Here is a 27,709-nt window from a genome sequence, read left to right as displayed (position 1 = left end):
ACCTTCCCATCTCCAATAGCATTCTCCCTTCAACTAGGACGGGAAAAAAGGAAGAGGATCTATGGTCTGTCAAGCCTAAATTTAAAGTGAAGCACCCAAGGAGGAGCAAGCCAGCACCACCAGCCTAACAGGAGTCTGGCATGAGCAAATACTAAACTAAAAAGATGTTCTTGCCAGAGGAAGAGTGTTCTTGGTTGTGGATCTCAGAGGGATGAGAGCCCAGAGCCTGGCACAGCCCAGCCAGGATGTTTGTTTGCCCACCCCTGTCTCTGGTGGGAGCCCTTCCCAGCACTGCCCCAGCCCATGGCATCTCCCCAGGGAGCCCTTCCCTTGTGCCCAGGCTAGACCAGGAATTGTCTTCCCCAAATAGAGGGGTTTGTTTGAGAGGGGCTCAGCTTCCAGACAGAAGTGGAGTGATCTGTCAGGAACAGGGAACAGAGCTCCAGCCTTGGTGAGATGGGTGGAAAGAATCAAGAAGTGACCCCAGAGACCAGAGCTGCACATTTAGGGATTTGGGATGTAAATGAGTAGAAATTTCAATACAGCATAAGGAACTAACGAGGTCACAGCCACCTCACATGCACAGTCCTGGCCTTCTAATTAGACCAAAGATAGGACAGGAGAGAAGGGATGAGAGTGAGCCAGGGACGGCTCAAACAGTGGCAGGAATTTTAGGGCTGTGGTGGTTTTGGAGGGGCAAGAGGAAGGGGACTCATGCACTGCAACATCAGTTATGCCCTCAGCAGCAGCTGAGATGAGCCCCAAGTTATTCAGCAGACCCCTGGCTGGGACAGCTGAGGAGGAGGAGGAAGAGGAAGCAGCCCAGCTTTCATTCCAGCACAGCCCTCTTGCTCTGCCCTACCACACGGTTCAGGAGGTTTTTGGGGGGAGCACAGCCCTGCACTCTCTTCCTTAGCTGTCCTTCCAGAAAAAGCATTGTGAGGAACATTTCACATCAAGGGGGAGGTTTAGCCAAGCTGATGCTCACCAAAAATGGCCCCGGCTCTAGCCTGGTGATGGGATTTGGAGTCAGCCACACAGGAGCTGCTCTGGGCTGCAGCAGGGAAAGCCTACATCTGTAACCACTTTGGCAGGAGGAGTGCTGAAAACAGCCTCAGCAGAGAGGCTCCGACCCGAGGGGAACCAGTCGCTGTTTGTTCTGCTGTTGACGTACAGCTGCAGTAGCTGTGGGTGATTTTAATAAGGCAGGACAATATTTCTATCAGTTCTGGGAGTTATAGATGGAACCCATATAGTATCTGGCTCAGGGCTGAGTGATTCATCACAACAAGGTCCAAAGCTCCTCTCATAGCTTGGAACCAGAGGGAAAACACACATTTAGTGTGGGATGTCACAGTCTGGGGGCAGAGCAGGCCCCCCACGGCCCATTCAGAGACTCAAGTGCTGTGGAAGAGCCCTTTGAGAGCAGCAAATCTGCTCTGTCCCTCCCCTCCCACTCCACAGTGACAGCCAGTTCTGTGGGATCAGAGCTCTTGCTGTGTAAAAGGGTTCCTGGCTGCCCCATCAGTGAATTGACCCACTGGGAAACGCCATTCACAGTATTGCAGCTGACAGAGCTGCAGCAGAGACACCACCAATGCCAGCCTCACACACACCCTGCTCCCCTGCATTCCCTGTTCCTGTGACCTGGCTGCTCCTCCCAGCTCCAGCCCTGCTGGGGTGCTCCCATCCTCAGCACCCACAGCTCAAGGGACACTTTCCTCCCTATGGACAGCAGTGGAGGATCTGGGAGGAGCAACAGAGCAGCCCCACACAGCACAAACCAGCACCTTAACTCCTCACAACCCCATCCAGACATCTGCTTTCCCCCAAGAGGTCCTTTTGCTAATTCCCTCTGTCATCATCCAGACATTTCTTGCTCTTCCCAGTTACTCCATCAATGCCATGGCCTTCCCAGTCTGATGCTGTGTCCCCAGGGGCTGGGGAGAGGCACCAGGAAACACCACGAAGGGTTTGGGAGAAGCTCAATGAAATCAGCTGCTAGAGGCCACAAGCAGAGCTTCATCTTTCATTTTTTTCCTCTTTAATGAATATTTTTATTGTCTCTCTCAATCATTATTAAGTGAAGAGGCAGACAAGTAGTTGGAGGGAATACACACCAGGGCATGAAGCACAGGCACTGTGCAAGGGGCCGTCTGTGACCAGCACAATCTGCTTGGCGAGCACGAAGGAATGAATGATTTGGGCTGGGGAATGCTCACTGCTGGCTGGTGACCAGCACTTCCCTACATGATCAATGTCTGCACCTTGACTTTTTGGTACACCATCAATCCAGGGCTGAGCATGGCCCGAGGTTTGGGAGCTGCTGCCTCTGTGAGGGCTGTGGCACCGATGTGGCTCATTCTCCTGAGCTGGCAGGAGCTCACCTGAGCCCACGTTTTACTCTGGGGCTCAGAACATAATTTATAGTAAAAATATAATTTATAATAAAATTCTCGCTGCCCCCACCATCTTTAAAAATTTTACATTTCCTTTCACAGAAAACATGAAGAGGAGAGGGAAGTGCCCTTTAAAGACTATTCTGTCTGGGCAGATTGGGTGTTTTAGTGGCCACACCTTGGCTCTGAACATCACAAGGCACAAAGCCCCCCCAGACACCACACAAGGACCCAGCACTACACTGGATGTTGTCCCTGTTAAATATCCTCTCACATTTACCGTGGCTTTCTCCCTCCAGATGGAAAATTAACTCTGCTGAATCCAGCCACAATCGAAGCCAGTCCCTGTCCAATGCCCTGGAGAGGCTCTGTCTTCTCTACCCCTGCACACGGAGCCTCAGCCCAGCTCCTGGCCTGCTCTCCCTGCTGCTCTGCAGACCCAGCTCGGAGGGGTGAGGTTTGGGAGAGCCCTGACACCCAGGTCACCCCACTGAGCACAGGGACTCCTCCATCCCATCCTGGTGCTGCCCCAGGTCCCTCTCCCGAGTGGGCTCCATTCTGCAGTGCCAGGGGCTGGGGCACCCCCAAGCCTCCAACCAGGGAGTCATAGAACATTTTAGACTGGAAAAGCCCTCTAGGATCAGCAAGTCCAGTCATTAATTCAGCACTGCCAAGCCTGCCATGAAGCAATATCTGTAAGTGCCACATGCACACATCTTTTAAATCCCTCCAGGGGTGATGATTCCAGCAGTTTCCTGGACAGCCTGTTCCAGTGCCTGACCACCCTTTCTTTCACTGAAGAGACTTTTCCTAATATCCAAGATAAACCTCCCCTGAAACAACTTGTGGCCATTTCCTCTTGTCCTCTTGCTGTCACCCAGGAGAAGTGGCCAACCCCCAACTGGCTACGAGCTCCTTCCAGCTGCCTGAGCCTCCTTTTCTCCGGCACAAACACCCCCAGCTCCCTCAGCTGCTCCTCATAAGACTCGTGCCTTAAACCATCCCCCAACCCCCTCAAATCTGCATTTCTTGCTTTTCTCCTCCCAAGTTTTTTGGCTTTCCAAACTGAGTTCCCACTAAGAGTGAGGACGAGCAGTGCACCAGCCCTGCCTCTATCAGCGACTCCCCCTCTGATTGAATCTTCAAATCTTTCCGACAGGAAAACAGCAGGGAAACAAGATGCCTGTTGCCAGGCCCTGGATCCCCAAGCTCTGCTGCTGCCAGCTCTGCTGGGCAGCCCTGATGCCACGAGCACCTCAGGGTGCTCCAGAGAGTACCTGCCTCAGCCCTGCACTGCCAACAGCACTGCAGCACCCCAGGGAGCTCGGGGAGGCACCCCCAGCACAGCAATGGCCCCAGACAGGAAGGGTATAAGATGCCAAACATAGAAAAGAACCAGCAAGGGGAAGGGCAGAGCCAGTGGAACAGCTGAGCATGGGCTGTGGAGCTCAGCAGGGATCAGGACACTGAGATCTCACTCAGCATGTGCAGCTTGGCAAGAGATGACACCTTACAGACAGCAGCAGCACGCCCAGGAGTCACTGCCCTGGCCTCACAGCAGCTCCAAGCTCCAAACCAGCCCCTTGTCTCCATCAAAGATTCTGTAGCAGCCAGAGGCACCCAAGGGCATCACCAACCCCTCTCTACTGCACAAGAGCCAAGGATCTCAGCAGGGTTGTTCCTCTTGGGCTCTTGCCTGAGTGCTCAGGAGCTCCAGCCAGAGAACACCTCCAGCCCAGAGCTGCACCAAACCCCTCCTGCCCCCAGGCCTGGCGAGGGGGAGGCAGCAGGAGGAGCTGGGATGGCACCTGCTGAGCCATTGAGCAGAAATTGAGAAAAGGTGGACATGGGAGGGGGAGAGAGTAGGGAGAGGTTAATAGTTCTTAACATTGGTGGCCAGGCATGAGAAAAACAGATCTTGGCCCGTATTTAAAAAGAAACCTCCGAATTTTCCCTAGTAAAGTTTGTTTCCTGCCACCTCTCCCACCACAGACCAGCTGAGTCCGGATGCATTAAGATTTTAGCTTTTATAGTTTTCAAATCCTGTACAGCTTCAGTGTATGACTCTAAACTCCATATAGAGTGTTCCTTACTGTCTGCACATTTTGGTCAGACAAAACAATTCCTCTGGGCCTGAAACTCAAGCACACCCCACAGCCTCAGGCCCCCAAAAAGTAAAAACAAAAGTGAGATGGGGGAGGAGAGCCAACTGAGGGGCTATGACTTCATTACCTGAAGCTGTAATTGGAGGATTAACCCCTGATATGTAAATAGACCAAATTTATAACTGTCTGAAAGACTCATGACCATTGTCCATCTTGAGTGTAGCCTCTGGGAGGCTCTGACTGCCCAAGGTGCATCTATTGAAGGCCTTTAATAAATACCCACTTTATTCTCTTAATCTTGTCTAACCTCTGTTCTAGGTAGCCACTCCAAGTCTTACCTCAGGTCAAAATCATAATGCCCCTGTGCAGGGGCTATGCTGCTGTGGGGAAGGAGGGGTCACATCCCTCCTCAAAGAGGCCAACCCTGTCCCCAAAGTCCCAGCTCTGGATGGCAGGCAGGGAGCACTGCACCTCCCACCCCTCTTCCCCTGTCCTGAAACAGCAGCTTCCCTCTCCAGCTGGGGAGAGAATGACCCAAATGGCTTTAAAATAAATGAATATTAAATGAGCACGTGGCACTGATTGCAGTGACCGACTGACATGGCACAAATGTCTCCCTTTCTCTGAGGAGCAGAGAAGAGCAAGGACAGGGGTGTGGAGAGGCCTGGCCCTGGGGGGACCGGGACAAGAGGGGTCAGGGCAAGAGGGACAGTGGGGCTTTAACCTGGCATCAGGGGGGTCAGGAGCCAAGGACCCTGGGGCCAAGGCAGCAGGGTGCTGGGTCCTGAGCAAGGGCTTGTGCCCTCCACCCCACTGAGCAGCTCATCCCAGTGAGGGCTGCCCAAAGCTGGCAGCTGCAGGCTGAGACATCTGGCATGGCTGGCATGGCAGCTCTTCCCTCCAGGAAGGGGCTCTGCACCCACAAATGATCTTGGCCATGAACTGGAGGCACCCCAGGTGCCACTGGCCCTTACACACCCCAAACTTTGCTCCTTCACTGCTTAACCCCTCTCAGTTTTATTCACATTCCAGTTCACCTGTAATAACCCTTGATGTGAAAAGCAGGGTTTTTTTACTCCTTTCGTTCTGATTTTTTTTCATATAAGACCTCTGCTGGGAAATCTTTGTAATTAATAGCCATTTAAAATAAAATATAACTAAAAATGATGTGGAACATGGCAAAGCCTGCCAGCAGCTCGCAGTGGGGGTGGCTGATGGGGGCAGTGCACCTGAGTGGCAGCAGACAGAGGTGCCCAGGTTGGGGTGTGGGGGCACTGCAACACGCTGGGGTGGGCTCATCCCGGCCTCATTTCACCCTAAAGCAATTTCTACATCACCAAGAGACTTCTCTGTCCCACCCGTGGGGACCTTGGGGTGCATCTCCTTACCCTCCCCTGGGACATGGGGCACAGGTGGCTCTGCTGGGACAAGATGCTGAACAAAGCACTGGGGCAAGTGGAGACCAAATCCCACCCTGCAATGGGTCCATACAGACCCAGGGAGCCTTCCTGGATAGAAAAGTCTGATTTTAACACTCTTAGGCATGGAGAAATAGCTTGTTGAACCCCCACTGAGGCCTGTGCTCCACAGTCACCTTCTTGCAGGAGTTGAGCACTGCAGGAGCATGGGAGTGAGGACTGGCTCATTTAAATTTAATGCTGATGAGATCTTCCTCCTCCTTCCAGCAGAGAGCAGATGTTCTCGCTTCACATCGGCAAGGCACCTCTAAATCACTTCCCCAGCAGCGACACGTATGGTGATGTCACTGTTTGTAAGTTATTAGTTCTTATTTCGTAGGCAAACCTGAAATTTTTCTCTTTCAAAGATACATTGAGATGGATTCTGGGCTTCTGCCACCGAAAATATCCTGTTGGTCCCATCATTAGCCTCCTTTCAAGATCGAGGCTTCTTTCCTCATGGCACATAATTAAAAGGGCACTTTGAATTTTTGGCAGCTCACACATCCTCAGGATGCACGGGAAGCAGCACCCCGGAGCCGTGGCAGGCACGGGGGTGTGCAAGAAGCAAGGGGTGCAGAGCAAGGGGCCCCAGGAATGAGCCACAAGCCAGCAGCCCCGTGTGCCCCCTCCTCTGTGCCAGCTCCTCACAGTGCTGATGGGGAGGTGCTGCTTGAAGTAAAACCACAAGGAGATGTGTCCTTTTAAAAATGCCTTTATTGAGAAATCAGCTCTGGGTGGGGGCCTGCAGGTCACGCACACCACTGCTGCTCCCTTGGGTGACCTTGAGGAGAAGGTGGGCAGCTTTGCTGGATGCTGGAGGGCAGAGCTGGAGCTTCCATCCTCACTGGTGTGCCTGGGGAGTCCTGTTGAGCTCATTGTGTGAGGGGGGCCTGCAGGTGAAGAACTGTTAGGTCATGGTGACATGGTAGAGTTGCTTTGGTTGCTGGTCCCATCTTTGCTGCTGCTACACCAGTCTGGGGGTGCTATTTCTAGTCTTGGATTTAGCACTGGCTCGTTGTCTCAAGGGGTTTTTTCCTCTGAGCAGTCCCTAGTGTCCCTTTATGTGCATGTTGTGCACCATTTTGGGGAGCAGAGCCAATACCCGACAGAAAAAGGATACAGCTAAGGGACTGTTGGTCAGTGTAATTAACAATATGGGTGATTAACAGTCTATGCATTCATCTTGGGGATCAACATTTGACATGGTAACATTTAACAATTAACAGAACATGGCAACAATCAATTAATTATAAACTTGTCCATGACATTGCTGGTGCCCGGGGCGCTCTGAGCCGGTTCCACACGCTCCAGCCGGATCCCAGCACCCATCTGCAGCCTCTCCCTGGGATGAACAATCATCACCTCAGGGAATCCAGGGGCAGCACGAGCAGCTGTGCCGCTGGGGTTAACCTGCCTGGTGGCTGGGAGGGTTTGGGGCTGGTTTGAGGCTGGTTTGAGGCTGCCCAGCCCTTGGTGAGCACACACGGACAGAGCCACCGGGGACAGAAGGAGATCCCCAGGTGCAGAGGGTCCATGCTCTGCTGGCTCAGGACTGCCAGCGTGGGAGAGGAGCAGAGCTGGTGGGGATCCAGTGCCCACAGGGGTGCAGGAACACAAGGGAATGTGGTGCTGGGAAGCCCCACAACACCAGGGCAGTGCAGTGCCAGCCCCACACCAGTTGTCGTGCTCTGCACGCTGGTACCAGACCAGTCTGTCCCTGCATCCTCCCTTCTCTTGGGGTAATGGGTGGGTTTGGAGGTTCCAAGGCATTGTAGCCCCAGGATTTCCCATAGGAGCTCTCCAAGGAACAACCCAAGCCTTCAGACCACCCAGGGATGGGGCAAAGGACTGGCAGGTACCCCACACCCACCTCAGCAGCCCCACAGCAAAGCCCAGGACATCAACAGGATCAAAGCCTGTTTCTGCCTCCTGGGAGCTGCTGCAGTGGAAAGCCTGGACCCCACTGTGTCCCAGGTGGCCTCATCTCCCTCAGTAAGGGCATCTCCCTCAGCAAGGGCCTCTCCCTCATCTCCCTCAGCAAGGGCCTCTCCCTCATCTCCCTCAGCAAGGGCCTCTCCCTCATCTCCCTCCCTTGCCCTGGGCAGGCCCCTGCTCATCAGACCTGGCTGTGGCACTCAGTCACCCTCAGAACAGAAAGTCCCAAGACCTTCCCCAAGAGCTGCCCTCCCACAGTACCCAGGTCCTGTTCGCTTAGGACAGACACAGTTCACCCCCATGGGGACCAGCTTCACCCAAAAATCACCCAGGGCTTCTCCCCACCATGCGCCTTTCACCAATGGACATTTCACCAGCTGAGTGTCCAGCTATGGTCCCAGCACAGAGCAGTGATGCTTTACTCCACATCCAAGCTCATGTGCAGCCCCACTCGAGCAGCAGCACAGTGGGGACATGATCCTGGCTTTATTCCAGCCCAATTCAGTCCTGGCCTTCCAAGACCAGATCCCTCCCAGCCCTGGAGCTGCCCCTGCCCTTCTCCTGCCCCAGTTCCTGCCCCTCATAGTGTGGGCAGACACAGAGCACTTGCACACACAGATCCAACAAGGAAAGGGAACACATTAATGCTCCCCCAACCAACAGAGGGGAGTTAATGACATCAAACTGGTTTGCTGTTGTTGGTTTTGATTACCATTTTTTTAAGCTCTGGCTTCTATCTGTCATTACTGTTATATTGCATAACCAGGGAGAAATCTGAATGAAGTTAATACCTGCGGAGTGTGGTGCAGAATATTCATGTACTGTGAACCAGAATGAGGCAAATATGAATCTTTATTACCAGTGGAGGTTGTTAAATATTTTATTTTCTGTTTGAGACACGCTGTGACACATGAAACTCAATTAGAATATAACTAAACCCCACTCTAAATTATAGATAAATGACAACAAATGAAAGGGAACAACCTGAGCTCCCCAGTGCAGTCTGGGGGAACAAGGGGGATGACTTTGAGAGGAGAGCAGCCCCCTCAAGACACCTCCATCCCAGCCAGCAAGCAACAACACAGCAAGGTGTTCCTCTGCAGGGCTGATTTTTGCCCTAAGACATCCTGCAGGAGAGCCTCAGGGAAGCAGGAGGGATCCCATTTCTCTGCTAACCAGCTCATGCATTCACCTGAAACAGCCCCAGACTTCCCCCTCCCAATGCACCACAAGAGCTCCTGCACCCCCTGTGCCTGGGCTGTGTTTCCTTAAATCTGACTGTGCCTGGCAATAAAAACCACAGCAAAAAGGAAAGACAGATGTTAAGGAAAAATATACACCAAGAGCCAAACGCTGTAACTGGTGCTGTGTTACAGAAATGCTGGGATTTCCTATGCCTTGGCTCATCAAAGCCAAGCTCAGGACATGGTCAGGGACAGAAAATGTGGGGCTGAAAGGCCTTTGGGGTTATTTCTATAATTGCTTGTTCTGGGAGATGCTTGTCATCACTGGAGAGGCTGCATGGGCTGGGTGAGCTCTAAGAGGCTGCTGGGGTCAGGCAGAGCCTCTGGGCAGTGTCCACAGGGATGGTGCTGTGGGGGACAGAACACACAGGCAGACAGGCCCACTCCTCACCCTCACAGGCATTTCCACCCTGACCCTGCCAAAGCCCCCAGGCTGCTGGGATTCCCCGTGGCTGCCTTGTCAGAGCATCCCCCCGTGTTGCCATGGAGAGAGGTTCAGGAGGAGCCGGGGTGCTGCACTCCTCTGGGGGGGCTGCAGGACCCCCCTGCACTGCAGCTCTGCCCCTTGGCTGCCCCGGGAGATAAAAGGGATTTATGGACTTCATTAATGCCACGAGGATCTCATCCAGGAACAGGGGAAGGATCTGTGCTGGTGATCAAAGCCAAGGCCCTTCATTAGTGGCAGTATCCAGGACCTTCATTAGCATGTGACGAGGGAGCCAGAGCAGCAGGGCAGGCAGGAGGATGGGGAGGTGGTGTGGAGAGAGAACAGCACCTTCCTAGAGGAGTTTTTGCCTGTTCTTCTCAGACCTGCACGTCTCAAAGGACACCAGGACCTTGGTGTTCCCTCTGGGGGCTCTGCCACAGCCCTGCAGCCACAGGGACGGTGACACTGAACCTCTGCCCTGCACTGACCTGGGTTAACCCAGCCATGCTCAGTGCTTTTCCCTCCCCAGGTTGTGTTTCCAGCCTGATTACCTCCTAATTCTGTCTCCTACCTGCTTTTGCTCTGCCTTACTGCCTCTGCCTGTCTGCTTCCAGCAGAGTCCTTCACTCCTCCTCTTCATCCCCCTTCCCAGACTGGGCCCTCCCTGAGCTCCTCGCCAGCACTGGCCACAGAAAGCAAAGCAAGAACCCTTCCCCTGCCAGAGTTTAGCCCCTGGCCAAGCCTGCCCATGGGCTGAAGGCTTTCCCAACACTATGGGGACACCTACTCCTGCCAGGGCACATCCCATTCCCGTGGGTTTGCTCCAGTGACACTCAGGCTGCAGCTTCACACTGCAGCGAGGATCCCTCCAGCACTTCTGTCTTTGTAGACTCCTTTTAAATTAGATTCTTCTCTTTATTATCCCTCCCAGCCCCTTAGGAGATGGGAATTAACTTTATCTCCATCCTTTTCCCTTTTAATTTCTATTTGTTCACCAAAATATGGATTTCCTTTCTTTTCTGGGAGACAAATACACCTGTTCTGGCTGCACATCCCCAGAAAGCGGTGGGGGTAGCAGCCCCCACAGCCCCCAGCAGCTGATGGAGACCTCATTCACAGCCACTACAACACGAGTTTTAAAGCACAAGATGGTGAGGAAGAGGAGCCAAGAGGAGCAGAAATCTGGGTGCTGCTGGCACCCTGAGCTGGCTCCCAGGAGGGGCAAGAGAGTCGCATGAGGGAGCACGGCCTGGGCCAAAGGGAAGACCTGAGACTGCTCATGCAGCCCCAGAGGGACAGGGGTCCCTTACTCCACCCCATCCCATCCCACCCCATCCCATTATCCCATCCCATCCCGTCTGACCGAGGACTCAGGGGTGACATCAGTGCCACTGTCCCCAGCACCCTGCCTCACCCAGGGCCCCGTGACTAATTTGGGATGCAGTGGCCATTTTTAATAGGCTACTATAAAAATTTTCGGGCTGTTAGCTGTGAAGAAGGACCCCGCCTCATGCCCTGCTGCCAGCCCAGCAGGCAGCACCAGGGGGACAGCCCGAGCCTTCCTTGGTGGCCACAGGGGCACACAGACCCCGCAGGTCACCGGGACATCCCCACTTCCCATCCCGCTGCGAGGATGCCGGCACGGGGGACACCGTGCCGGTGACCCAGGCCAGCTGCTATCCAGAGTGTGGCTGAACATCAGCCCGGTTTCCGTGACGGCCCCAGGAGAGCGGGGCGAGCGCCCGTCGGAGCCGCGCATCCCGCGGGGCCGCGCATCCCGCGGAGCCGCGCGTCCCGCCCGTCCCGGCAGCCCCGCGCCTGCTGAGCCGCACGGACCCGATGGAAGCCTTGTGCTGAGCCGCAGTTCCACCGTGCAGAGCCCTGGGGATGGCCTGCCACCCGTCCCCGTGTCCCCAGGGCCCCCTCCCAGCCCCGCATCGCTCAGGCAGCACCGCTGCCCCAGTCCCAGAAGCATCATCCCCTAGGGATGTGCAGCCCCATTTCTGCATTTCTGAACACTTATTGATCCCTCCTTTATCCTTTTCACCCCATATTGATCCAGTTTAGCTTCTGTGACTCAGACTAAATTAGCTGCCATTAATCCGTGGATAATTGCAGCGAGCCCAGCTCTGCGTGTCCCAGATTCACGGGTGTCAGGGGAGGAGAGGGCCGGGTCACACAGGGACACTCAGGTTTCTGTTCCGTGGGTAGAAACCCCAAACAAGCCAGCAGAGGCACCAGGGGAGTTGTCTCAGGACACCCATGCTGCAGCCAGAAACCTGGCTCCTGCAGCTGGGAGCTGCTATTCCAGCAGGAGATTTGGGCCCAAAATGTGGGCATTGCCTCCCAGCTCCAGATTTCCCCAGTGCAAGAGATGTCCCAGTGAGCACAGTCAGAGAGATGTGGGACTCCAGGCAGCTCTGTTCCAAAATGCTGTTTATTGCATAGATGGTGTTACAACAGCCCAGGGTCGTGGGTGAGACAGAGCCCAGCCCAAAAGCTGCCAGCTACAGCTTATGGGCATGCCTGAGAGACACCTGAGTTCTGGTTACAACACATTCTATCTTTTTCTGTACTGAATATGCTAATTTACAACATCCAACCAGTAATAGACAAATCCTACAGAATCTACATACAGCCTATTAGAAGTCCTACATTACCATACTGCGTTACATTTTAAACCCTAAAAGCTACTTTCTAGACCCCTTTTCTCTGCCACACTGGCAGGATCTCTCCAGCCTTTGGGCCCTTGGCATCCCTTTATTTGCCAAAGGTTTTGTTCAATCCAGAGGGATTCTCCTTCAGCTGGCCAAACCATTGTTTTCTGGTTGTTCAGTAACTCACGGCTTGGCATCTTACATCTCAAAGCTCACCTTCATTTCTACTTCCCTTATAAGTTTCTTATCCTCAAAATTTTTTGCCAAGCAATCATATTTATCAGGCTTTCCTGTTTCATCTTTCCCAACACCCCAAGCCTCAGCATTCCTGATGTGGGTTTTAGTCTCAGGTGACACCATGAAATATTGCTACCTGCTCCTGCCAGGCTGCAGTACACAAGAAGTTAACTCCAGATTCCACCCAGCCATGGGGACAGGAGAAGCCTAAGCCCTTCTGGGGTCTTGGATAAAACCCCAGATGGAAAGCAGAGCCTGTTCTCCTTTGATTAGCAGCCCAGACTCCCTGGGAGCCCTCAGCATCTCTCGCCTCTGATTCAGCAGCTGACAAAGTTCTGAAGTCAGTGGAGATGCCACTGTCACCTCACCTAGACTGACAGCCTGGCCCAGGACCTGGGGGTACCCCCACGCTGATGGCAAAGCCACCCCTGCACTGCATTCTGATCCCTCTGCACACCCCCAAAACCCCTCTCCCACCCAGGCACCCACAAACCTGCACCGTCCTCCCTGGACATCCTCATCTGCCCTTCTGTAAAGCCCCCCAAAATAAACATCTCATTTTGATTTAATGCAGCAGTTTTACCATAGTCGGTAAATACCAAAACTGTATTAAAGGAGGATTTACAGCCACATGCAGCCCTGCGCTGGCCTGCAGTGGCCAAGTGTCCCTTGCATAGTCCTTACCTGGTGCTGATGTCCCCCTGCTGTGCCACAGGGCCCTCAGCCACCCCTGCCTCCACAGCTGTGGCCAAGGCTGGCAGTCCCTCAGGGATGGGTGGGATTGCTGCAGCTGCCAGGCAGGAATGGGAGACTTCCCAGTGGTAAACTGGTTCAAAGCATTGGCCTGAGGGTGCAGAGCCTGCTCAGAGCAGCTGAGCATTACCTGGGGAGGACAGTCCCCAAAATACCTTGGCCAGGGCCCGTGGCAAAGGCAGCCAGCCTGGGAGAGCTGTGAGCTCCTCTGCACAGCTCTGGAGCACACAGGGGCTCTGGGAGGGGCCAGGCAGGGCACACACCCCAGGGCCACGCAGAGGTGGTGCAGGGTTTTACAGAAATGGCCAGGACATGCCTTTGTGAGAGGAGAAACCAAAGCAGCAGCTGAGCCACAGGAGACACCCCCTAAGAGCCCCCACATCACAGCCTGGCCGTGTCCCCTTGGTCTCTGGCACCAATGTGCATGGAAGGCCAATTTGAAGAGAAAGCAGCACGTTTTGAGTGAGTGCCAGCCAGCCTCAGCTGCAAATTCCGTCAGGAACACTGGAATCACTCGGAGCTGGCTGCTGTGAACATCTGTGCAAGGCACACGCCGGGGCAGGGAGGGGCAGCAGGAGCTGCTGGGCCCCCCAGCCCTCTCCCAGCTCGTACCCCCACCCACATCCTGCAGCACGGGGACCCCAGCAAGCACAGCAGATCACCAGGGGAGGAGGCTGCCACTCAGGGGCCTCACCAGGGCAGCTGCTGCCCATTCCCCTGGGTGAATGCTGGAGAAACTGGGCTCAACAGCACAGGGCTGGCTTTGGAGAGCTCCTCATACCCACATCTCCTGCCCCCTGCACCTGCCTGTCACAGCCTCCCCTAATGTTTGGGCCATTTGGAGCCTTTTCATCACTTTCAGAGCAACCACTGAGCAGCACTTCCAAATCTCCTCCTGCAGCAGCCCCCAGCTACCAAAACCTACCTGTTCATACCCAAAATAACCTCCAGGCACTCGGGCATAAGCAGATAAGTGCTCAGGTGCTATTTGGCCCCCCCAGTGTGGGGCAATGGGGTGCTCAGCTGTGCCAGATGTGGGTGCCCATGTGTGAATTAACCATGTGCCCAGATTAAAAAATCTCATTATTTTGCCCAATGTACCTTCTCAAAGGCTGGCAGGCCCAGATTGCACCCCCACATGTGTTTTGGATGGGGGTATTGACAGGGGAGCAGGACCCAGGCTTGGGACAACGTTCTCCATCCCCCTCTCCCACAGATGCAACATCCCCCACAACAAACACATTTCAAAGCCTATCTCCCATTGATGTCACATCAATGCCACAGGAGATAAAAGCTGAGAGATCCAGAACCAGTGCTGGGTTTTCCAGGGAATACTAATTAGAGGGAAAGCCTCATTAGCACAGCAAGGGTGGCTGCTTACACTGCCTCCCCCTCACCCCACACATCCCAGACCCACCAAAGGGCCCTGGTGGGTGTCAGCCCCACTTTCTGCATTGGTGGTCTGAGCAATAGGGTGCCCTGCACATCCCCCACTGTGTTAAATGTTAAAGCAAGTGTTTATATTAAAAAGATGCCAAGGGAAATCCTGTTTCTCCCCATCCGTGGCTGCTGGGGCTCCCAGGTGGAGCAGGAGAGGTCCCTGCGGCAGCCTGGTGGCAAACCCAAGTGTTTGTGAGCAAAAAGCAGCACATCAGTTATTTGATGTATTTCTGAAGAGCTTTTTTGGCAGCTCAGCAGCTGGAGAGGAGCAGGGGGACTGTGGGGTGCTGCCTCCAGCCACCCTGAGCCTCTGCTGGTGGAGAAACCCCCCACATCTGCCTCAAAGGGAATTTGGGAAGGATCAGGAAAACAGACACTGTGAATGGCACAGGATCTGCAGATCCACTCCAGCATCCTCCTGAGAGCCTGGGCAGCACCCACCAGCCCTGTCTCCTGTAACTGCCCCAGAAAACAACACTAGCAGCAAAACAGCATTCACCAGGAAAGCAGAGGGTTGGTGACAGGAAAGGGAGGACAGGAGAGGGAGGGCAGGAAAGGACAGGAGGGTTTAACCACCACACCACCAAGGAGGAGCAGCACCCCTGGGTGCCCCAGCACTGAGCCTGGCCAAGGGCTCCTGGAGGGGGGCTGCAGTAGAACTCAAGCAAAGCCAGCCCCTGCTAAGGCCATAAAGCCCAGGGGTGGCTCCAGGGACAGGTAGTGTGGGAAGCACAGGACACGGCCACCAGCACCCAGTGACAGCAGCAAGGCAAAGGCACCGGGAGGACAGAGATGCCACAACAGTTATTCATCACAAAGAACTCCTCATTCTGTTTTGTTTTGTTTTATTTTACTGAGAGGTGAGGCCAATCCATCCTGACAGAGGTTCACAGCACAGCTCTGCCTGAGTGATGATCACAGAGACACCAATGAGCATCACAGCACACGAGGAAAGCTCCCTGTGCCAGTGCCACGAGGGCTGCTGGGCAACCAGAGGGGCTCAGCGTGTCACCCCAGCCCCTGCCACCTCGGGGACAGCTGCCACCACAGCCTCTGGGGCTTCCCCACAGGCACCCAGCACCAACCCTGCTCGCCAAGGATGCTCTGCTGGCAAACACAAAAACACAAACCAACTCACTCTGAGCACTCCTCAGGACAGGTGTCAAATCAATCCCTGCTGCAGAGATGGCAAGTTAAAAAAAAAAAAGGCAAAAAAAAAACCCCAGAAGAAAGCAGGCAGCCATCTGCCAAACCAGCAATTTTCAGCTGGATTGGCAGAAACACTTCAGGCTTTTAAAACCAAGAGAGGAGAGAAAACAAAACCCCTCCTCTTCCACAAGCACAGAAAGCACTCAGATGAAGTGCAAAATTCCGATTTGACTTCAAAGGCATTTCTCCTGGCTAGTTACTCCCAAATCCTGGCACAACCCACTAGAAAGGCAGTGGGCAGTGCCATTTTGTTGCCAGATGCAGCCCAGGCACACCTCGGTGGGGTAGCACACAGTGTCAGAGGGATGCTGAAAACCTGGTACTCACCCATCTGCAAGCAGGGAGGACAAGGAGAGGAGAGGAGGAAAGGTGGAACAAACTTTACATCAGTTGTCATCAGCAGGTTTTTTCATGCACTATATATTAAGTTAATGTATGTTACAATCTCCTCTGTAATGGAAAAACACCCCAGCTGCTGCAGCCAGTAACACTTTTAAGAGCTTTTGACTCCCAACTCATCCAGGTGCATTTGACAGTGTTACCCTGGGTTGCTATAGGAACCCTGTTTTTCCATCTGACTTCTCCATTAACACTGGGATTTATATTTAATTTGTTTTCCTTTTCCTCAGCAAGAAGAGGTGAGAAGCAAGCGTGCACACAGGGGCAGGAGATGCTCCTCCATGGGTGTCTCCAAGAGCAGCACCCTGGACCACAGTCAGCTGTGCTGAGACGCTGCTGGAGCAGCAGTGCAGCAGGTGGGGAAGGGCACAGCCCCACTGCCCTGCTGGGAACCACCTGGGATGGTGCTCAGGGTGGCTCTGGCACGGGGTTCTCCCATGTCCCCACGCCAGCCTGCTCCCCTCTTGCCTTCCTGCAGGCAGCAGGGCTGAGGGGCTCAGGGGCTGAGCATCCCACGCAGCTCCTGCACAGAGGTGACAGGCAGGGAGCAGGTGAAGTTGCTGCAGACATAGGCAGTGGCTTTCCCCTCCTTCCTCTGCAGAGATGCCAGGAAAGGCAGCTGGCGGTAGAGGAACCCAGAGCTGTCCCCATCTGCGACCATCAGCACCTGCCCAGAGAAGGAGCTGTCAGAGCCAGGGGGCGCAGCCAGCTCAGGGTCCCTCCTGCCCCACTGACAGGCTGGGGCTGGCAGAGTCCCCCAAAACATTCTCCCAAAATGGGTAGGGGACGAGAGCTGAAGGGACCCACTCCAGCCCTCTGACACCCACGGGGGTCACAGCCCCGGAATGCCAGTACAGGAAGAAGCCCGATGGAGGTGGGGCAGCTCTGCCTCCCTTAACCACACCGGACTCTTGATGAAACACAGGGATCAGCACACCCCAGCCCCTTGGGGACACCTGCCCAGCCCAGGAACAGCCCCAGAAATAGCTGCAGCATTGTCCCATCCCACCTGCAGCCCGGTTCCTCCTGCCCTCCCCATGCTCCCCAGAAAACTCAGGCAGCAATGAGCAGTGGGTCAGGGGCTCTCCTGGCTGACACAGCAGCATCAGCCAGAGGTGATGACTGGGCTGCCAGGATAATTAGCTTTTCTGAAAAGGAAAATGTTTGTTAAAGCCTCAGGGCTTGCAGGCTAATCAGGAAAAAGGCCAGGAGCTGGCAGTGAGCCTCATGCCAACAAAGATGCAAAGGGTGAGCAAAAGGCTGTCCCTTCCCAAGGCACAGAGGGAAAATCCTGCTGCTGGAACACACAGCTCTCCCTTGCCCGCCCCAATCCCAGCCCTGCATGTGTCTGCTGAGCACTCACAACATGTCCCTGCTACTCATGCCAGTGCCACCAAGGGATGCTGACACCAAATGCTGCCTCTCACAGCACACACAGCTCCCACCACGGCACCGCTCACCTGGCACGCAGCATCCTCCACACCAGGGCCAGCAGAACACCCAGCACTGACACCCAGAGACACCCACACAGCCTCACTCATCCCTGGCAGGGGTTGCCCACACCCTTGTGTCCCCAGGGGGCACCACATCCCTAAGTCCCTGCCCTGGACAGTGGCTGCTGCAGTCCTGCACTATCCTCCACTACCCCACATCTGCTTGACCCAGCTCTGGCTCAGTCTCGCTGCCTGCCTCCTGCTTCCCCCAATCTCCTCCCCCTTCGCCTTTGTCTGGAATTAATTCCAGGAGTGATTAATTACCAATTCATGTCCAATCTGAAATTCATTATTCATTTTTCTCACAAGCTCCCCAAGGCCCTCTCACGGGGCCAGGATGAAGGTGAGCTGGAGGCGAGCACTCTGCAGCTGAGGAGATAATGGGATCCTTCATAATTACCCTAAAGACCATTAATAGGGCAGGGATCTATACCAGGAGCTGGGATCCAGCCCCTTGTGCTCTCAGCACCAGGACACCCACAGAACAGCTACCAGCATCACCCCTACTTGTATCCCCATGAGCTGCCTGCAGCCAAGGGCTGCTCCAGACCCAGGGTCCATTTAAAATCACAACCTCAATTTTATCATCAGCATCTCGTCACAGCAAGGATTTCAGGGTGAGGTTTGTAAGGAATTAATTACTGGAAAGGCCTAATTAATTGTGTTCCTGCATGCAAGCCTGGGCCCCAGCACGCTGCTGGCACAAAAGGAGTGGGGGTGCAGGGGACACAGGGATGTTCCCCCAACTCCTTGGCAGAGGCAATTCCCAAGTGAGCCATGGTGCAGGTGACCTGGGAAGCTTCCTGAGGCAGGGAAGGAAACCTGAGGAGCAGCTGGAGGGGATGGAGGCAGGTGGGAACAGGAGCAGCTCCTGCCTGTGTGACACAGCAGGGAGTGAGGAATGGCTGCAGGGAGGCACTGGGCTGCTCCCAAGGCAGTGCAACCCTCTGGGAAGGGGGATTCTCCCTGCTCCTCCCATCACCTCTGCAAGGTGAGGAACCACTGCTACTGCCAGAGATCATGCTCCTACCACTCCTGCACACTCATGCTTGGGGAAAGGGAGATATGTGTCCACAGAGCTATGCTCTTCTGGGGGAGAGCTCTTCCCTCCTGCCACAATTCTTCTTCCAGGAAACAAACCCAAACTGGAACAGCTTTGGCTCCATCCTTGCAACATGAGGAACACACAAAGGGCAAACAGAGACTCCCACCCTGCCTGCTGCCAGCCTCCAGCTGCACCCCTCGAAGCACAGGTCCCCTGCAAGCAGCCCTGGCAGACACGACCATGGCTTCATTCCCCCAGGGAAACATCCATCCAAAATATCCAGCCCTCATCTTCCTCCCTTCCCCAAAGAATGCAAAAGCTTGGGGGAGAAAGATCCTCCCCTAGGGAAGGAGCATCCCCAGCAGCCAGGCTTGTTCCCAGCCTTGCAGGTGGGAGCTACACTGCAGGGAAGAGGACAGGGCCGTGCAGTTTGTTCTGCTCAAGACCCCAGAACTGCTGGTGTGGGCTCAGGGAATGAAGGGCTGAGGCAGCTGTGGGCACAGGGTTATTAACAGCGGTGCTGGGCTCCCATTCCTGCTAACTGGGTCACCCTTTTCAAAGGGACAGAGGATGAGTGTGAGAATGGAGGCCTTGCACACAAAATAGGGACCTGCAGGGAACAAGGACGGGTGATGGCAGAGAAGGACAGAGCTGTGTGCCCCTAGGAGTGTGTCCCTCCTCCTCCAGTGCTGGCATTAAACACTGCAGGGCACAGGGCAGAGGGTCAGGGGCGACACCCCCGTGGGCAGAGCTAGTGAGAGGACAGAGCAGAGCATCCTGTGCTGATGGCTCAGCCCTCCCCACTTCATCCCAGCTGGGGTTACAGAGGCAAAGTGGTGCTGTGGCCTCAGCTTCCCACACACTGAGATTGAACATTCCAGTCCCTGCACCAGGACCCAGCGGCCAGGGATGAGCCCAACCCGAACACCAAGGCCCCTCACTCGCAGCCCAGTCCTATTTCCTCAGCTCCACAGCTTTGCTGAGGTCAAACCATCATCCCCAAGGCAGGGACACTGCCCACCAAAGTTGCTGTGCTGCCCTTCCCCACCAGCTCCAGACACAGCCAACAACTCCAGCCTCTCTGTGGGATGCACTGACACATCTCAAAGCAGGGATAAGGACAAGCAGAGGCAGGCAGGAACCCCAGGACACAGCAACAGCTGCTGAACAGGAGAAAAGCTCTGGGAAAAGCCAGCCTCTCCCAGCTGGTGTCACCCAGAACTGGATGTGAGTGTGTCTGCAGGCAGCAGGTGACCCAGACACCGACTGGGGCTGCACAGGCCCACACACAGCCACACTGGGCGTGACACATTCATACTGGAATGAAAGGTTTCCCCTTGGGAAAGCGCTGGGCTCAGGCTGGGAGCAGTGTGAACAGCCAGCAGCAATAACAAGCCCTGCTGCAGCCACCTCTGGGCTGCCCACGCTGTGTGCAGGGAGAGGGGTGCAGGGCTCGGCCACGGCCCTGCTGGTTGTGCTCAGATATGAAAAGGACAGGATGCTTCCCAGAAGAGGGCAGAAGAGAGGAGGATGGGTGCAAAAGCTGCACTGGAGAAAGGAGGAAGCACCAGCAGTGCAGGCAGCAGAGCAGGGAAGGGCTGGCAGGCAGGGGCACCTCTACCTTGTTTGGGCTGAAGACAGAGCGGACACAGTGCAGCATCTCCTTGGTGTCTTCTGCTTGGGGGTCCCCACAGACAACAACCTGTCCAGGGGGCGGGTGGTGGCAGGAGGGAGAAAACAGAGCTGTGACTGCACCTACGCCATTGCCAGCCCCACTTCCTACAGCAGGCCCTGCAGGGGACACTGAGCCCCTGCCCATACCTGTTTGAGGGTGTGATGGAAGAGAGCAGTGGCCCGGGCCATCTCTGGGAGGGTTATTGGGATCTTCTGCAGCCTCTCTGAGAAGGCAGCCAAGATCTTCCCAGCTTTCTCCACCCAGTCCCTATGACCAGAGTAACAAGCTGCTCGCAGCAGGTTTGTGACACTGACAGAGTTAGGGGTGGGCTCTGCTCCATCCTGGTCTGCAAAGGACAACATCAGCCATCAATGCAGCGCCTCCCCAAAATCTGCCTCCCCACCATCAGCCCTGTCCTCCCTCACCACAGTCCATGGAACACATGGCCAGGTCCCTGAGCTCACCATCCTTGAGACGCAGGAGCAGGGAGGGGTCGCCGGCCTCGGTGGAGAAATAAGCAAAGCCCTCAGGGTCCCAGAAGAGCTTGTCCTGCATGTGCTGGAGATGAAGGGCCCACTCCAGCCAGCCCTGCTCCAGCGAGGCTTCGTACAGGTCAAAGAGTGCCTGGATGACAAAGACATAGTCCTCCAGGAAGCCCTGGATGGGCACAGTGCTGCAGTGGCAGGAGGGGAAGGAAAATCAGAATCTCTAAACTGAGCAGGTTGGAAATGTTCTCCAACCCAGCACAGCCCTGCTTACTGGTCTCTGCTACCCCAGGAGATGCCACCAAGAAAAGCAATGGCTGTGGCCACCACACAGCTCAGCCCCAGGGTTCTGTACATGAGGAGAAGGCAGGGGAAGACACTTGCCAGCATGAAAGATGAGGAATGGGAAAGATTTTGACCTCAATTCCTCCTCACTGGCTGGGGGACACTAATCCTTCCTAAACTGCACTGGAGCTCTACACAAAACAGCCTCCCTCCCTCCCAATTCAGTCCTGCCTGGAAGAGGGGACGGGGACTGCAGGGCCCCACTCCAGTCTGTGCTTTCTCTGATGCTCTGGTACCTCTGCTCCACTGCGCCGTCCCTGCCGCGGTAGCAGCTCCGCAGCAGCCTGCCGCTGTCGGGGTCGAAGAGGTGAGTCCTCAGGAAGGCAGCAGCCTGAGCAGCCCTGCTCACGTACCCCTGCTCGGCCAGGGCAGCCCCAGCCTGGGCAAAGCCCGAGATCATCAGCCCTGCGGAGGCAGAGACAGCAGGACAGGTCAGGGGGGCAGGTGGCACCGGTGGAAGGGTCACTGTCAGTCCTCTGAAGGATGCTCAGTGTGAAGCTCATCCTCCCTGATGCCAGCACGTCAGCTCTCAGCTCTCCTGCTCGGTTCCAATCGCTAATGAAGTCACTGGCTGTCACCAAAGAGACAGGCAGAGCACTGTAAGGCCAGCAGGAGCTGAGCCCTCACTTGGGGGCAGATACAGGGCTCAAGACTATTCCAGTTTGCAGGATAACTCCAGCCCATGCCAGCTCCAGACCCAAACACCAAGGAATTTACTGCTGGGAACAGAGCCTGGCGTCCTGCAGTTATTCCCTGGGTCAGGACCCCCAGACAGTGCTGTGATCCCTCAGCCATACAGCAGCAGGGATGGGCTCTGTGCCCACCAGGGTCCTCAGTCCCCAACTCAGACCCCTTCCCCACAGCCCAGCCAGAAGAGCTGGACCGAGCCAGAGGAAGAGTTTTGCTGCTCTCTGCTGGCAGTTGAGGAGGGAAATAAAGGCAGAACAGCAACCTGACACTCCCAAGGCTTGCAGGTGTGGAGCTGCTTCCACACAGCCCCTGATCTCAGCCTGCCCACTGCCTCTGTGGGAGCTCTCCAGGCCGTGGTGGGGGCCCAGAGCACAGCTGCCCCTCACCATTCCACGCTGCCAGCATCTTGGTGTCCAGGTGTGGCCGTGGCCGCCGTGCCCGGGCCGAGGCCAGTCTGTGCTGGCACTGCTGCAGCAGAGCCCTCAGCCGGGCCGGCGCCAGCCCGAACCGCGCCGCCGTCAGCTCCGGCGAGCAGCGCGCCATGAGCACGTTCTGTCCCTTCAGCTCCTGATGGGGGTCCTGAAAGGACAGGCAGACACGTGCCAGGAATGCCACTGGCACTGGGAAGTGCTGCACTCTGAGTGTTTGGGGGCTGCTCTGCCATCCCTCCCTGGATGGATGCAGGTCCCCCAGCAGTGCTCCTGGCACATTTTGCTCCCCCTCACCTTCATGGGGTCCACGTTGCCAGCCTCTTCCACCCCGTAGTGGTGCATGAAGACATCTCCCAGCGTTGTCCCCTCCGTGGCCCCCTCGACAGGGTCAGGGAGCAGAGCCCGCAGCTCCTCGGCTGCCCACACACAGAAAGCTCCTTCTCGCTTCTCTGGGGATGTGGTGGTTGGGTAGGAATCTGCATCTTCTGCACTATAGAAACCTCCTGCCTGGCAAAAACGCAACAGAGAGACCCCCCAGCTCCAGGACAGCACTTTCAGCCAGCTCCCCATCGCTGCATGGCAAGCAGCCTGGCTAATGAGCCTCAGCAGTGCTCCAGACTGAGCTCAGCTGGGAGGGAAAAACAGCCCCAAGCCACATCCCAGGGCAGGGAAGTGGCTCCCTTTGGCTCAGCTCAGGAAGAGCCTACCTGGTCACTCAGGTCACGGGAGACATAGAGGAGAATGTCTCGGACAACATCAGCAAAGAATTCATCACCAGAGATCTGTGGGAGACACGGGGTTATCAGTGTTACACTGGTGGAAGGGGCCAAGAGACACAGCAAGGTATGGTGAGAGATTTCAATTTGAAGAGCTGGCAAAGGAGCATTTGAAAGTCTGAGGATTTTAAATGAGGGGTCGACTCAGAGTAAAACCTTCAACAGAAATCTACTAGCAGTGAATACTGCATATCTACAAAGGGCAGTGCAGAGCAATGCTGGAGTTACACCGAGGTCAGAGGCAGCAGCACTGGCTGCTGACTTGCAAAGCCCATCTCAAAGGCTGTTCCCTCCCCCCATTATGCTCAGAGCCCTGGGGCTACACTGTCACAAGCTTGTGCAGCACTTCTGGATAAACATCAGGAGATGAAGGGCAGCACTGGACTGCTCCATGCCCATGGGACAGGGAGCACCTTGGGGAACAGGCTTTGAAGCTGCTCCCCAAACCAGGCCAGTCCTCACAGCCTGCAAGAGCAGGAGCCACGCAGGGGGATGCCAGAGCTGTACCTGGAAGGCTCTGGTGTACATGGCTGCCAGCTGCCCCTGGTCGTAGAGCATCTTCTCAAAGTGAGGGACGTGCCAGTGCTGGTCAGTGGAGTAGCGGTGAAACCCCTGCAGAGACCATGTGAAGACATCTCCACCCCACACCTCCTGGGCATGGCAGGGGCTTACCCCCAGAGATTTACTCCTACCTGACCAATGTGGTCATGGATGCCCCCATGGGCCATCATCTTGAGGGTGTGCAGAGCCATCTGCAGTGCCCGGGCACCTTCTGGAGCTGTTCGGTGCAGGGCCCAGTACGTGAACAGAAAATTCAAATTCACTGAAACACAGGGAGAAAATGGGAGGCTGTGGGGTGGGCTCTGCCCCACAGTGCTGCCTGCCCCACAGCAGGTCTCAGCAGTAGAGACCAGACTGACCTGGGGTGGGAAACTTGGGGGATTTGGAAAAGCCACCATAGTCCTCATCATAGGATCTGGAGAGCTGCTGGAAACAGGTGTCCATCACCTCTTTGGCGGGTGGGGGGGACTCCTGGCCCTGCACACGGATCTCTGATGTGTGCTGCAATGCTTTCAGAATCCTCTGGCTGCTCTCCAACAGGGCATCTTTGTTCTCCTTCCACTGAGACGCAAGGGGAAAGAGACGGCTCTTCTTGCCTTGCACCAGTCCAAACCAGCCCCTCCAGTTCTCAGTCACCCTCCCCAAATCAGCTCAAACCCACTGGCTTGTCCTCTGGGCTACTCTTCCTCACAACTCAATCTCCTAACTCAGCCACGCTTCAAGCCCAGATCAATCTACCCTTGAGCTCAGCCCTGCCTGCTACAGTCCCCCTGCCCCTCACCTGCTCTGCGATCCGGAGCAGCACAGTCCGGAAACCAACACGATGAACTCCGTCCTCAGGAGGGAAATATGTCCCCCCAGCAAAGGGCTTCAGGTCTGGGGTCAGCCACACACTCATGGGCCAACCACCTCCACCACTGGTGGCCTGAAAAACAAAACACATGTGCACCGAGGTCATGCAAAAGGCACCTGCTCTGTGCCCTTCCAGCATGTCCAAGAGCCCGCCTCAAAGACAGATGTGTGCTTCTGCCCACCCTTGCTGTGGAGTCCCTGCAACCTCTTGACTCAACACCCGGGGTCTGGCCTTGGCAGACTTTAAATCTCCCCCCAGCCTGAAAGAAAGAACTCCCCAATGGTGCTCTGATGGCTTATCCTGGTCCCCCAGCCTTCCCAATGCCCCTGGGCCTTTGGTTTCTCCTTTCCTGTGTCTCCATTGGTGCTGGGATCCCAATGACCAGTGCTGTTTTCCCTACAGATCACTGACCTTGCCTGCCTGTTGTACCTCCCCCATGTCTCAAGGTCCTTGGCTGCTGAAACTCATACTTAAACCTGAGCCAGGACATGTTAAGATGCTCTTGAACCCCGGACAACCCTTCAGCTAGTGGAAATAAACCTGGCTGGAACTGATCTGCTGCAAGAGCCTTCTTGCCTCTCCCAGCTGAGCTGCCACGTGGCACATGTGTGAGCTTGACTGCCTTGCCTCAGCTTCCCCAAGCAGCTTTTCCACAGGAAATATTTATTGGGGTTTCAGCTTCAGCTCCACTCCTAAAAAGCACACTGCCACGCCTTGACCCATCCAGACCTCCCCACAGACTGGTGATGCTTGCCTGAGAAACATGACAACAAACACCCTGAGGGAGCCAGTCCCAGCCTCGGGGCCTGCCCGCCCCTCCCTCACCTGCACGAAGGTCATGTACACCTTGTCCACATCTGGCCGCTCCTCTCGATCCACCTTGATGCACACAAAGTGCTCGTTCATGATCTCCCCGATCTCCTTGCTCTTGAAGGACTCCTCCTCCATGACATGGCACCAGTGGCAGGTGGAGTAGCCAACTGCAAACAAGCTCAGGTGGGTGAGGAGGGATCCTCTGCAGGGAGCAGGAAACACTGATGGGGAGAACACTCAGAGGTGGGACCCCTGCTACAGGCAACAGCTGCTGCCTCCCTGGGCAAGAGATGGAGGGGAAAAGTCTCCTGAACTCTCCAGCTCTCACTCCTAAAGGCTGGCCAAGGACTCTGGTGCTGCATGTAGCCCATTCTCAGAGAGCTACTGCAGCATGTGGCCTTGCTTGGTGGGCATCCAAACCCACATGGCTCCTCACACCCCAGCTCGGGATGCAGCTCAGCTTATCTGAGCATCCACTGACCAACACGTGGGGACATGAAACACGCCTTGTTTCTGGTTACCTGACAGGAATATCAGCTTGTTTTCTGTCTTTGCTTTATCAAAGGCTTCCTGACCCCAAGGGTACCTGTGGGGGGAAGACAAGAGTCCCTCAGCCCTACGGGCACAAGGAGAACAGGAGGAGGAGGGGGAAAGGCTCCTCACTGCTCTTACCAATCCACGGGGTTGTGGGCGTGCTGCAGGAGGTACGGGGACCTCTCGTTGATCAGGCGGTTGGTGTGACGGGGGGCGCCAGGGGCGCCGTGTGTCCCCGCCATGGCCATGGGTGCAATCCCCGGCAGAAATGGGCGCCTGTGACACCAAACAGGCTCAGGGGCTCCCTGCTCACCTCAACAAAGCTCAGCCTCTGGACAGAGCCACCACAGACCAGAGCATCAGCACCACGACCACAGGCGCTGCTGTGCCCCAGGACAGCGTCCTGCTCCCCACACCGAGGAAGCCAGCCCAGCCCAGCCCAGCCCCAACCCCAGCCCCAGCCCCAGCCCAGCCCCAGCCCCAGCCCCAGCCCCAGCCCCGGGTAGTTCTGCTGGGGCTCAGATCACCCCAGTCGCCCCCAGGACCCTACAAGTCCTTCCCACTCACTGGAGGCTCAGAGGAGGTTGTTCTCCAGTTTGGCACACCCCACCCATGGCAGGGTGAGGGCCATTCCCAGGGCTGCCCCCCACCCCCAAGCACACTTTGGGGGGACACTCAGCAGCTGCAAATGCAGGAGCAGCATCTGTGGGACTTGACCTGCCCATGCTCTGAGAGGACATCCCCTCAGAGAGGAGAATTCCCTCCCGTGGGGTGGGTGCAGCAGCCGGGGCACAGGCTGCTTACAGTGAGGGGAGTGAGGAGCAGGAGGGGAGCAGGGACCCCTCTGCTGCTGGGCAGATGCAGGGTTTGGGCACGGGGATGCAGGAGGGATGCAGGGCTGGGATGCAGGGTTTGGGGATGGGGACGTAGGAAGGATGCAGGGCTGGGATGCAGGGTTTGGGGATGGGGATGCAGGAAGGATGCAGGGCTGGGATGCAGGGTTTGGGTAGAGGGATGCAGGGCTGGGATGCAGGGTTTGGGGATGGAGATGCAGGAAGGATGCAGGGCTGGGATGCAGGGTTTGGGTAGAGGGATGCAGGGCTGGGATGCAGGGTTTGGGGATGGGGATGCAGGAAGGATGCAGGGCAGGGATGCAGGGTTTGGGTAGAGGGATGCAGGAAGGATGCAGGAGGCGGGACAGGGGCGCAGAACAGGTGTACAGAGTATGCAAAGTCGTGCAGGGGCTGCGGTAGTACGAGGAGGATTTAGGGAGGATACAGGGGATGCAGAGGGAGATGGGGAGGATATCGAGGAAGGCAGAAGACGTGTAGGGGTGCGGAAAGGCTACAGGAGGGGCTCAGGAAGGTGCAGAGAGAATCCAGAGGAGATGCAGGAGGGGTACAGGGCGTTGCAGGAGAATTCAGGGGACGCGGGGGCAAAGGAGAGGTGCGGGGAGGAGTGGCGGGACGCGGTGCTGGCGCAGCGGGGCCGGCGGGGCGCGCACCCCCCGCGCCGGGGCCGGGCCGGGCCCGCTCCGCCCGCCCCTCCGGTACCTGCGGGCGCTGCGCAGCGTCGCCGCCAACATGGCGGGGGCTCCCGGGCCCCGCCCCCTCCCGGCCACGCCCCCGTGCCACCGCCCCCTCAGTCACCGCCCCGGCCCCGCCCCTGGGGCGCCGCGGCTCCAATCACCGGCTGCGCTGCAGCCCTGGCCCCGCCCCAGAGGGGCTTCTGCACCAATCACCG

General features: G+C 56.1%; 1 protein-coding gene across 5 annotated transcripts; it reads right to left on the bottom strand.

Moving 5' to 3' along the window:
- Positions 1–6,699: 6,699 nt before the first annotated feature.
- SPATA20 (spermatogenesis associated 20) lies at positions 6,700–27,593 on the bottom strand. Of its 5 annotated transcripts, none has more exons than XM_063408836.1 (16): positions 26,534–26,883; positions 26,105–26,242; positions 25,954–26,018; positions 25,445–25,599; positions 24,548–24,691; positions 24,126–24,327; positions 23,898–24,028; positions 23,713–23,817; positions 23,137–23,211; positions 22,724–22,936; positions 22,385–22,577; positions 21,545–21,713; positions 20,943–21,151; positions 20,625–20,824; positions 20,425–20,505; positions 6,700–6,854 (listed from the first exon to the last, which is right to left on the bottom strand). In XM_063408836.1, exons 1-16 carry the CDS (start codon positions 26,704–26,706, stop codon positions 6,837–6,839), a joined length of 2,271 nt encoding a protein of 756 aa, XP_063264906.1. In that variant the 5' UTR covers positions 26,707–26,883; the 3' UTR covers positions 6,700–6,836. The 5 variants fall into 5 exon arrangements, 4 of the variants coding, with proteins under 4 accessions (XP_063264906.1, XP_063264907.1, XP_063264905.1 ...); XM_063408837.1 differs by lacking the exons at positions 6,700–6,854; positions 26,534–26,883 and adding exons at positions 15,486–16,932; positions 27,520–27,593 and having other exon boundaries at positions 26,105–26,297; XM_063408835.1 differs by lacking the exons at positions 6,700–6,854; positions 26,534–26,883 and adding exons at positions 15,486–16,932; positions 27,520–27,584.
- Positions 27,594–27,709: the final 116 nt, after the last annotated feature.

This window comes from Prinia subflava, chromosome 12 (assembly GCF_021018805.1).
Source record: "Prinia subflava isolate CZ2003 ecotype Zambia chromosome 12, Cam_Psub_1.2, whole genome shotgun sequence".
Classification (NCBI taxonomy): Eukaryota; Metazoa; Chordata; class Aves; order Passeriformes; family Cisticolidae; genus Prinia; species Prinia subflava.
This window is presented reverse-complemented; position numbering and strand designations above follow the sequence as displayed.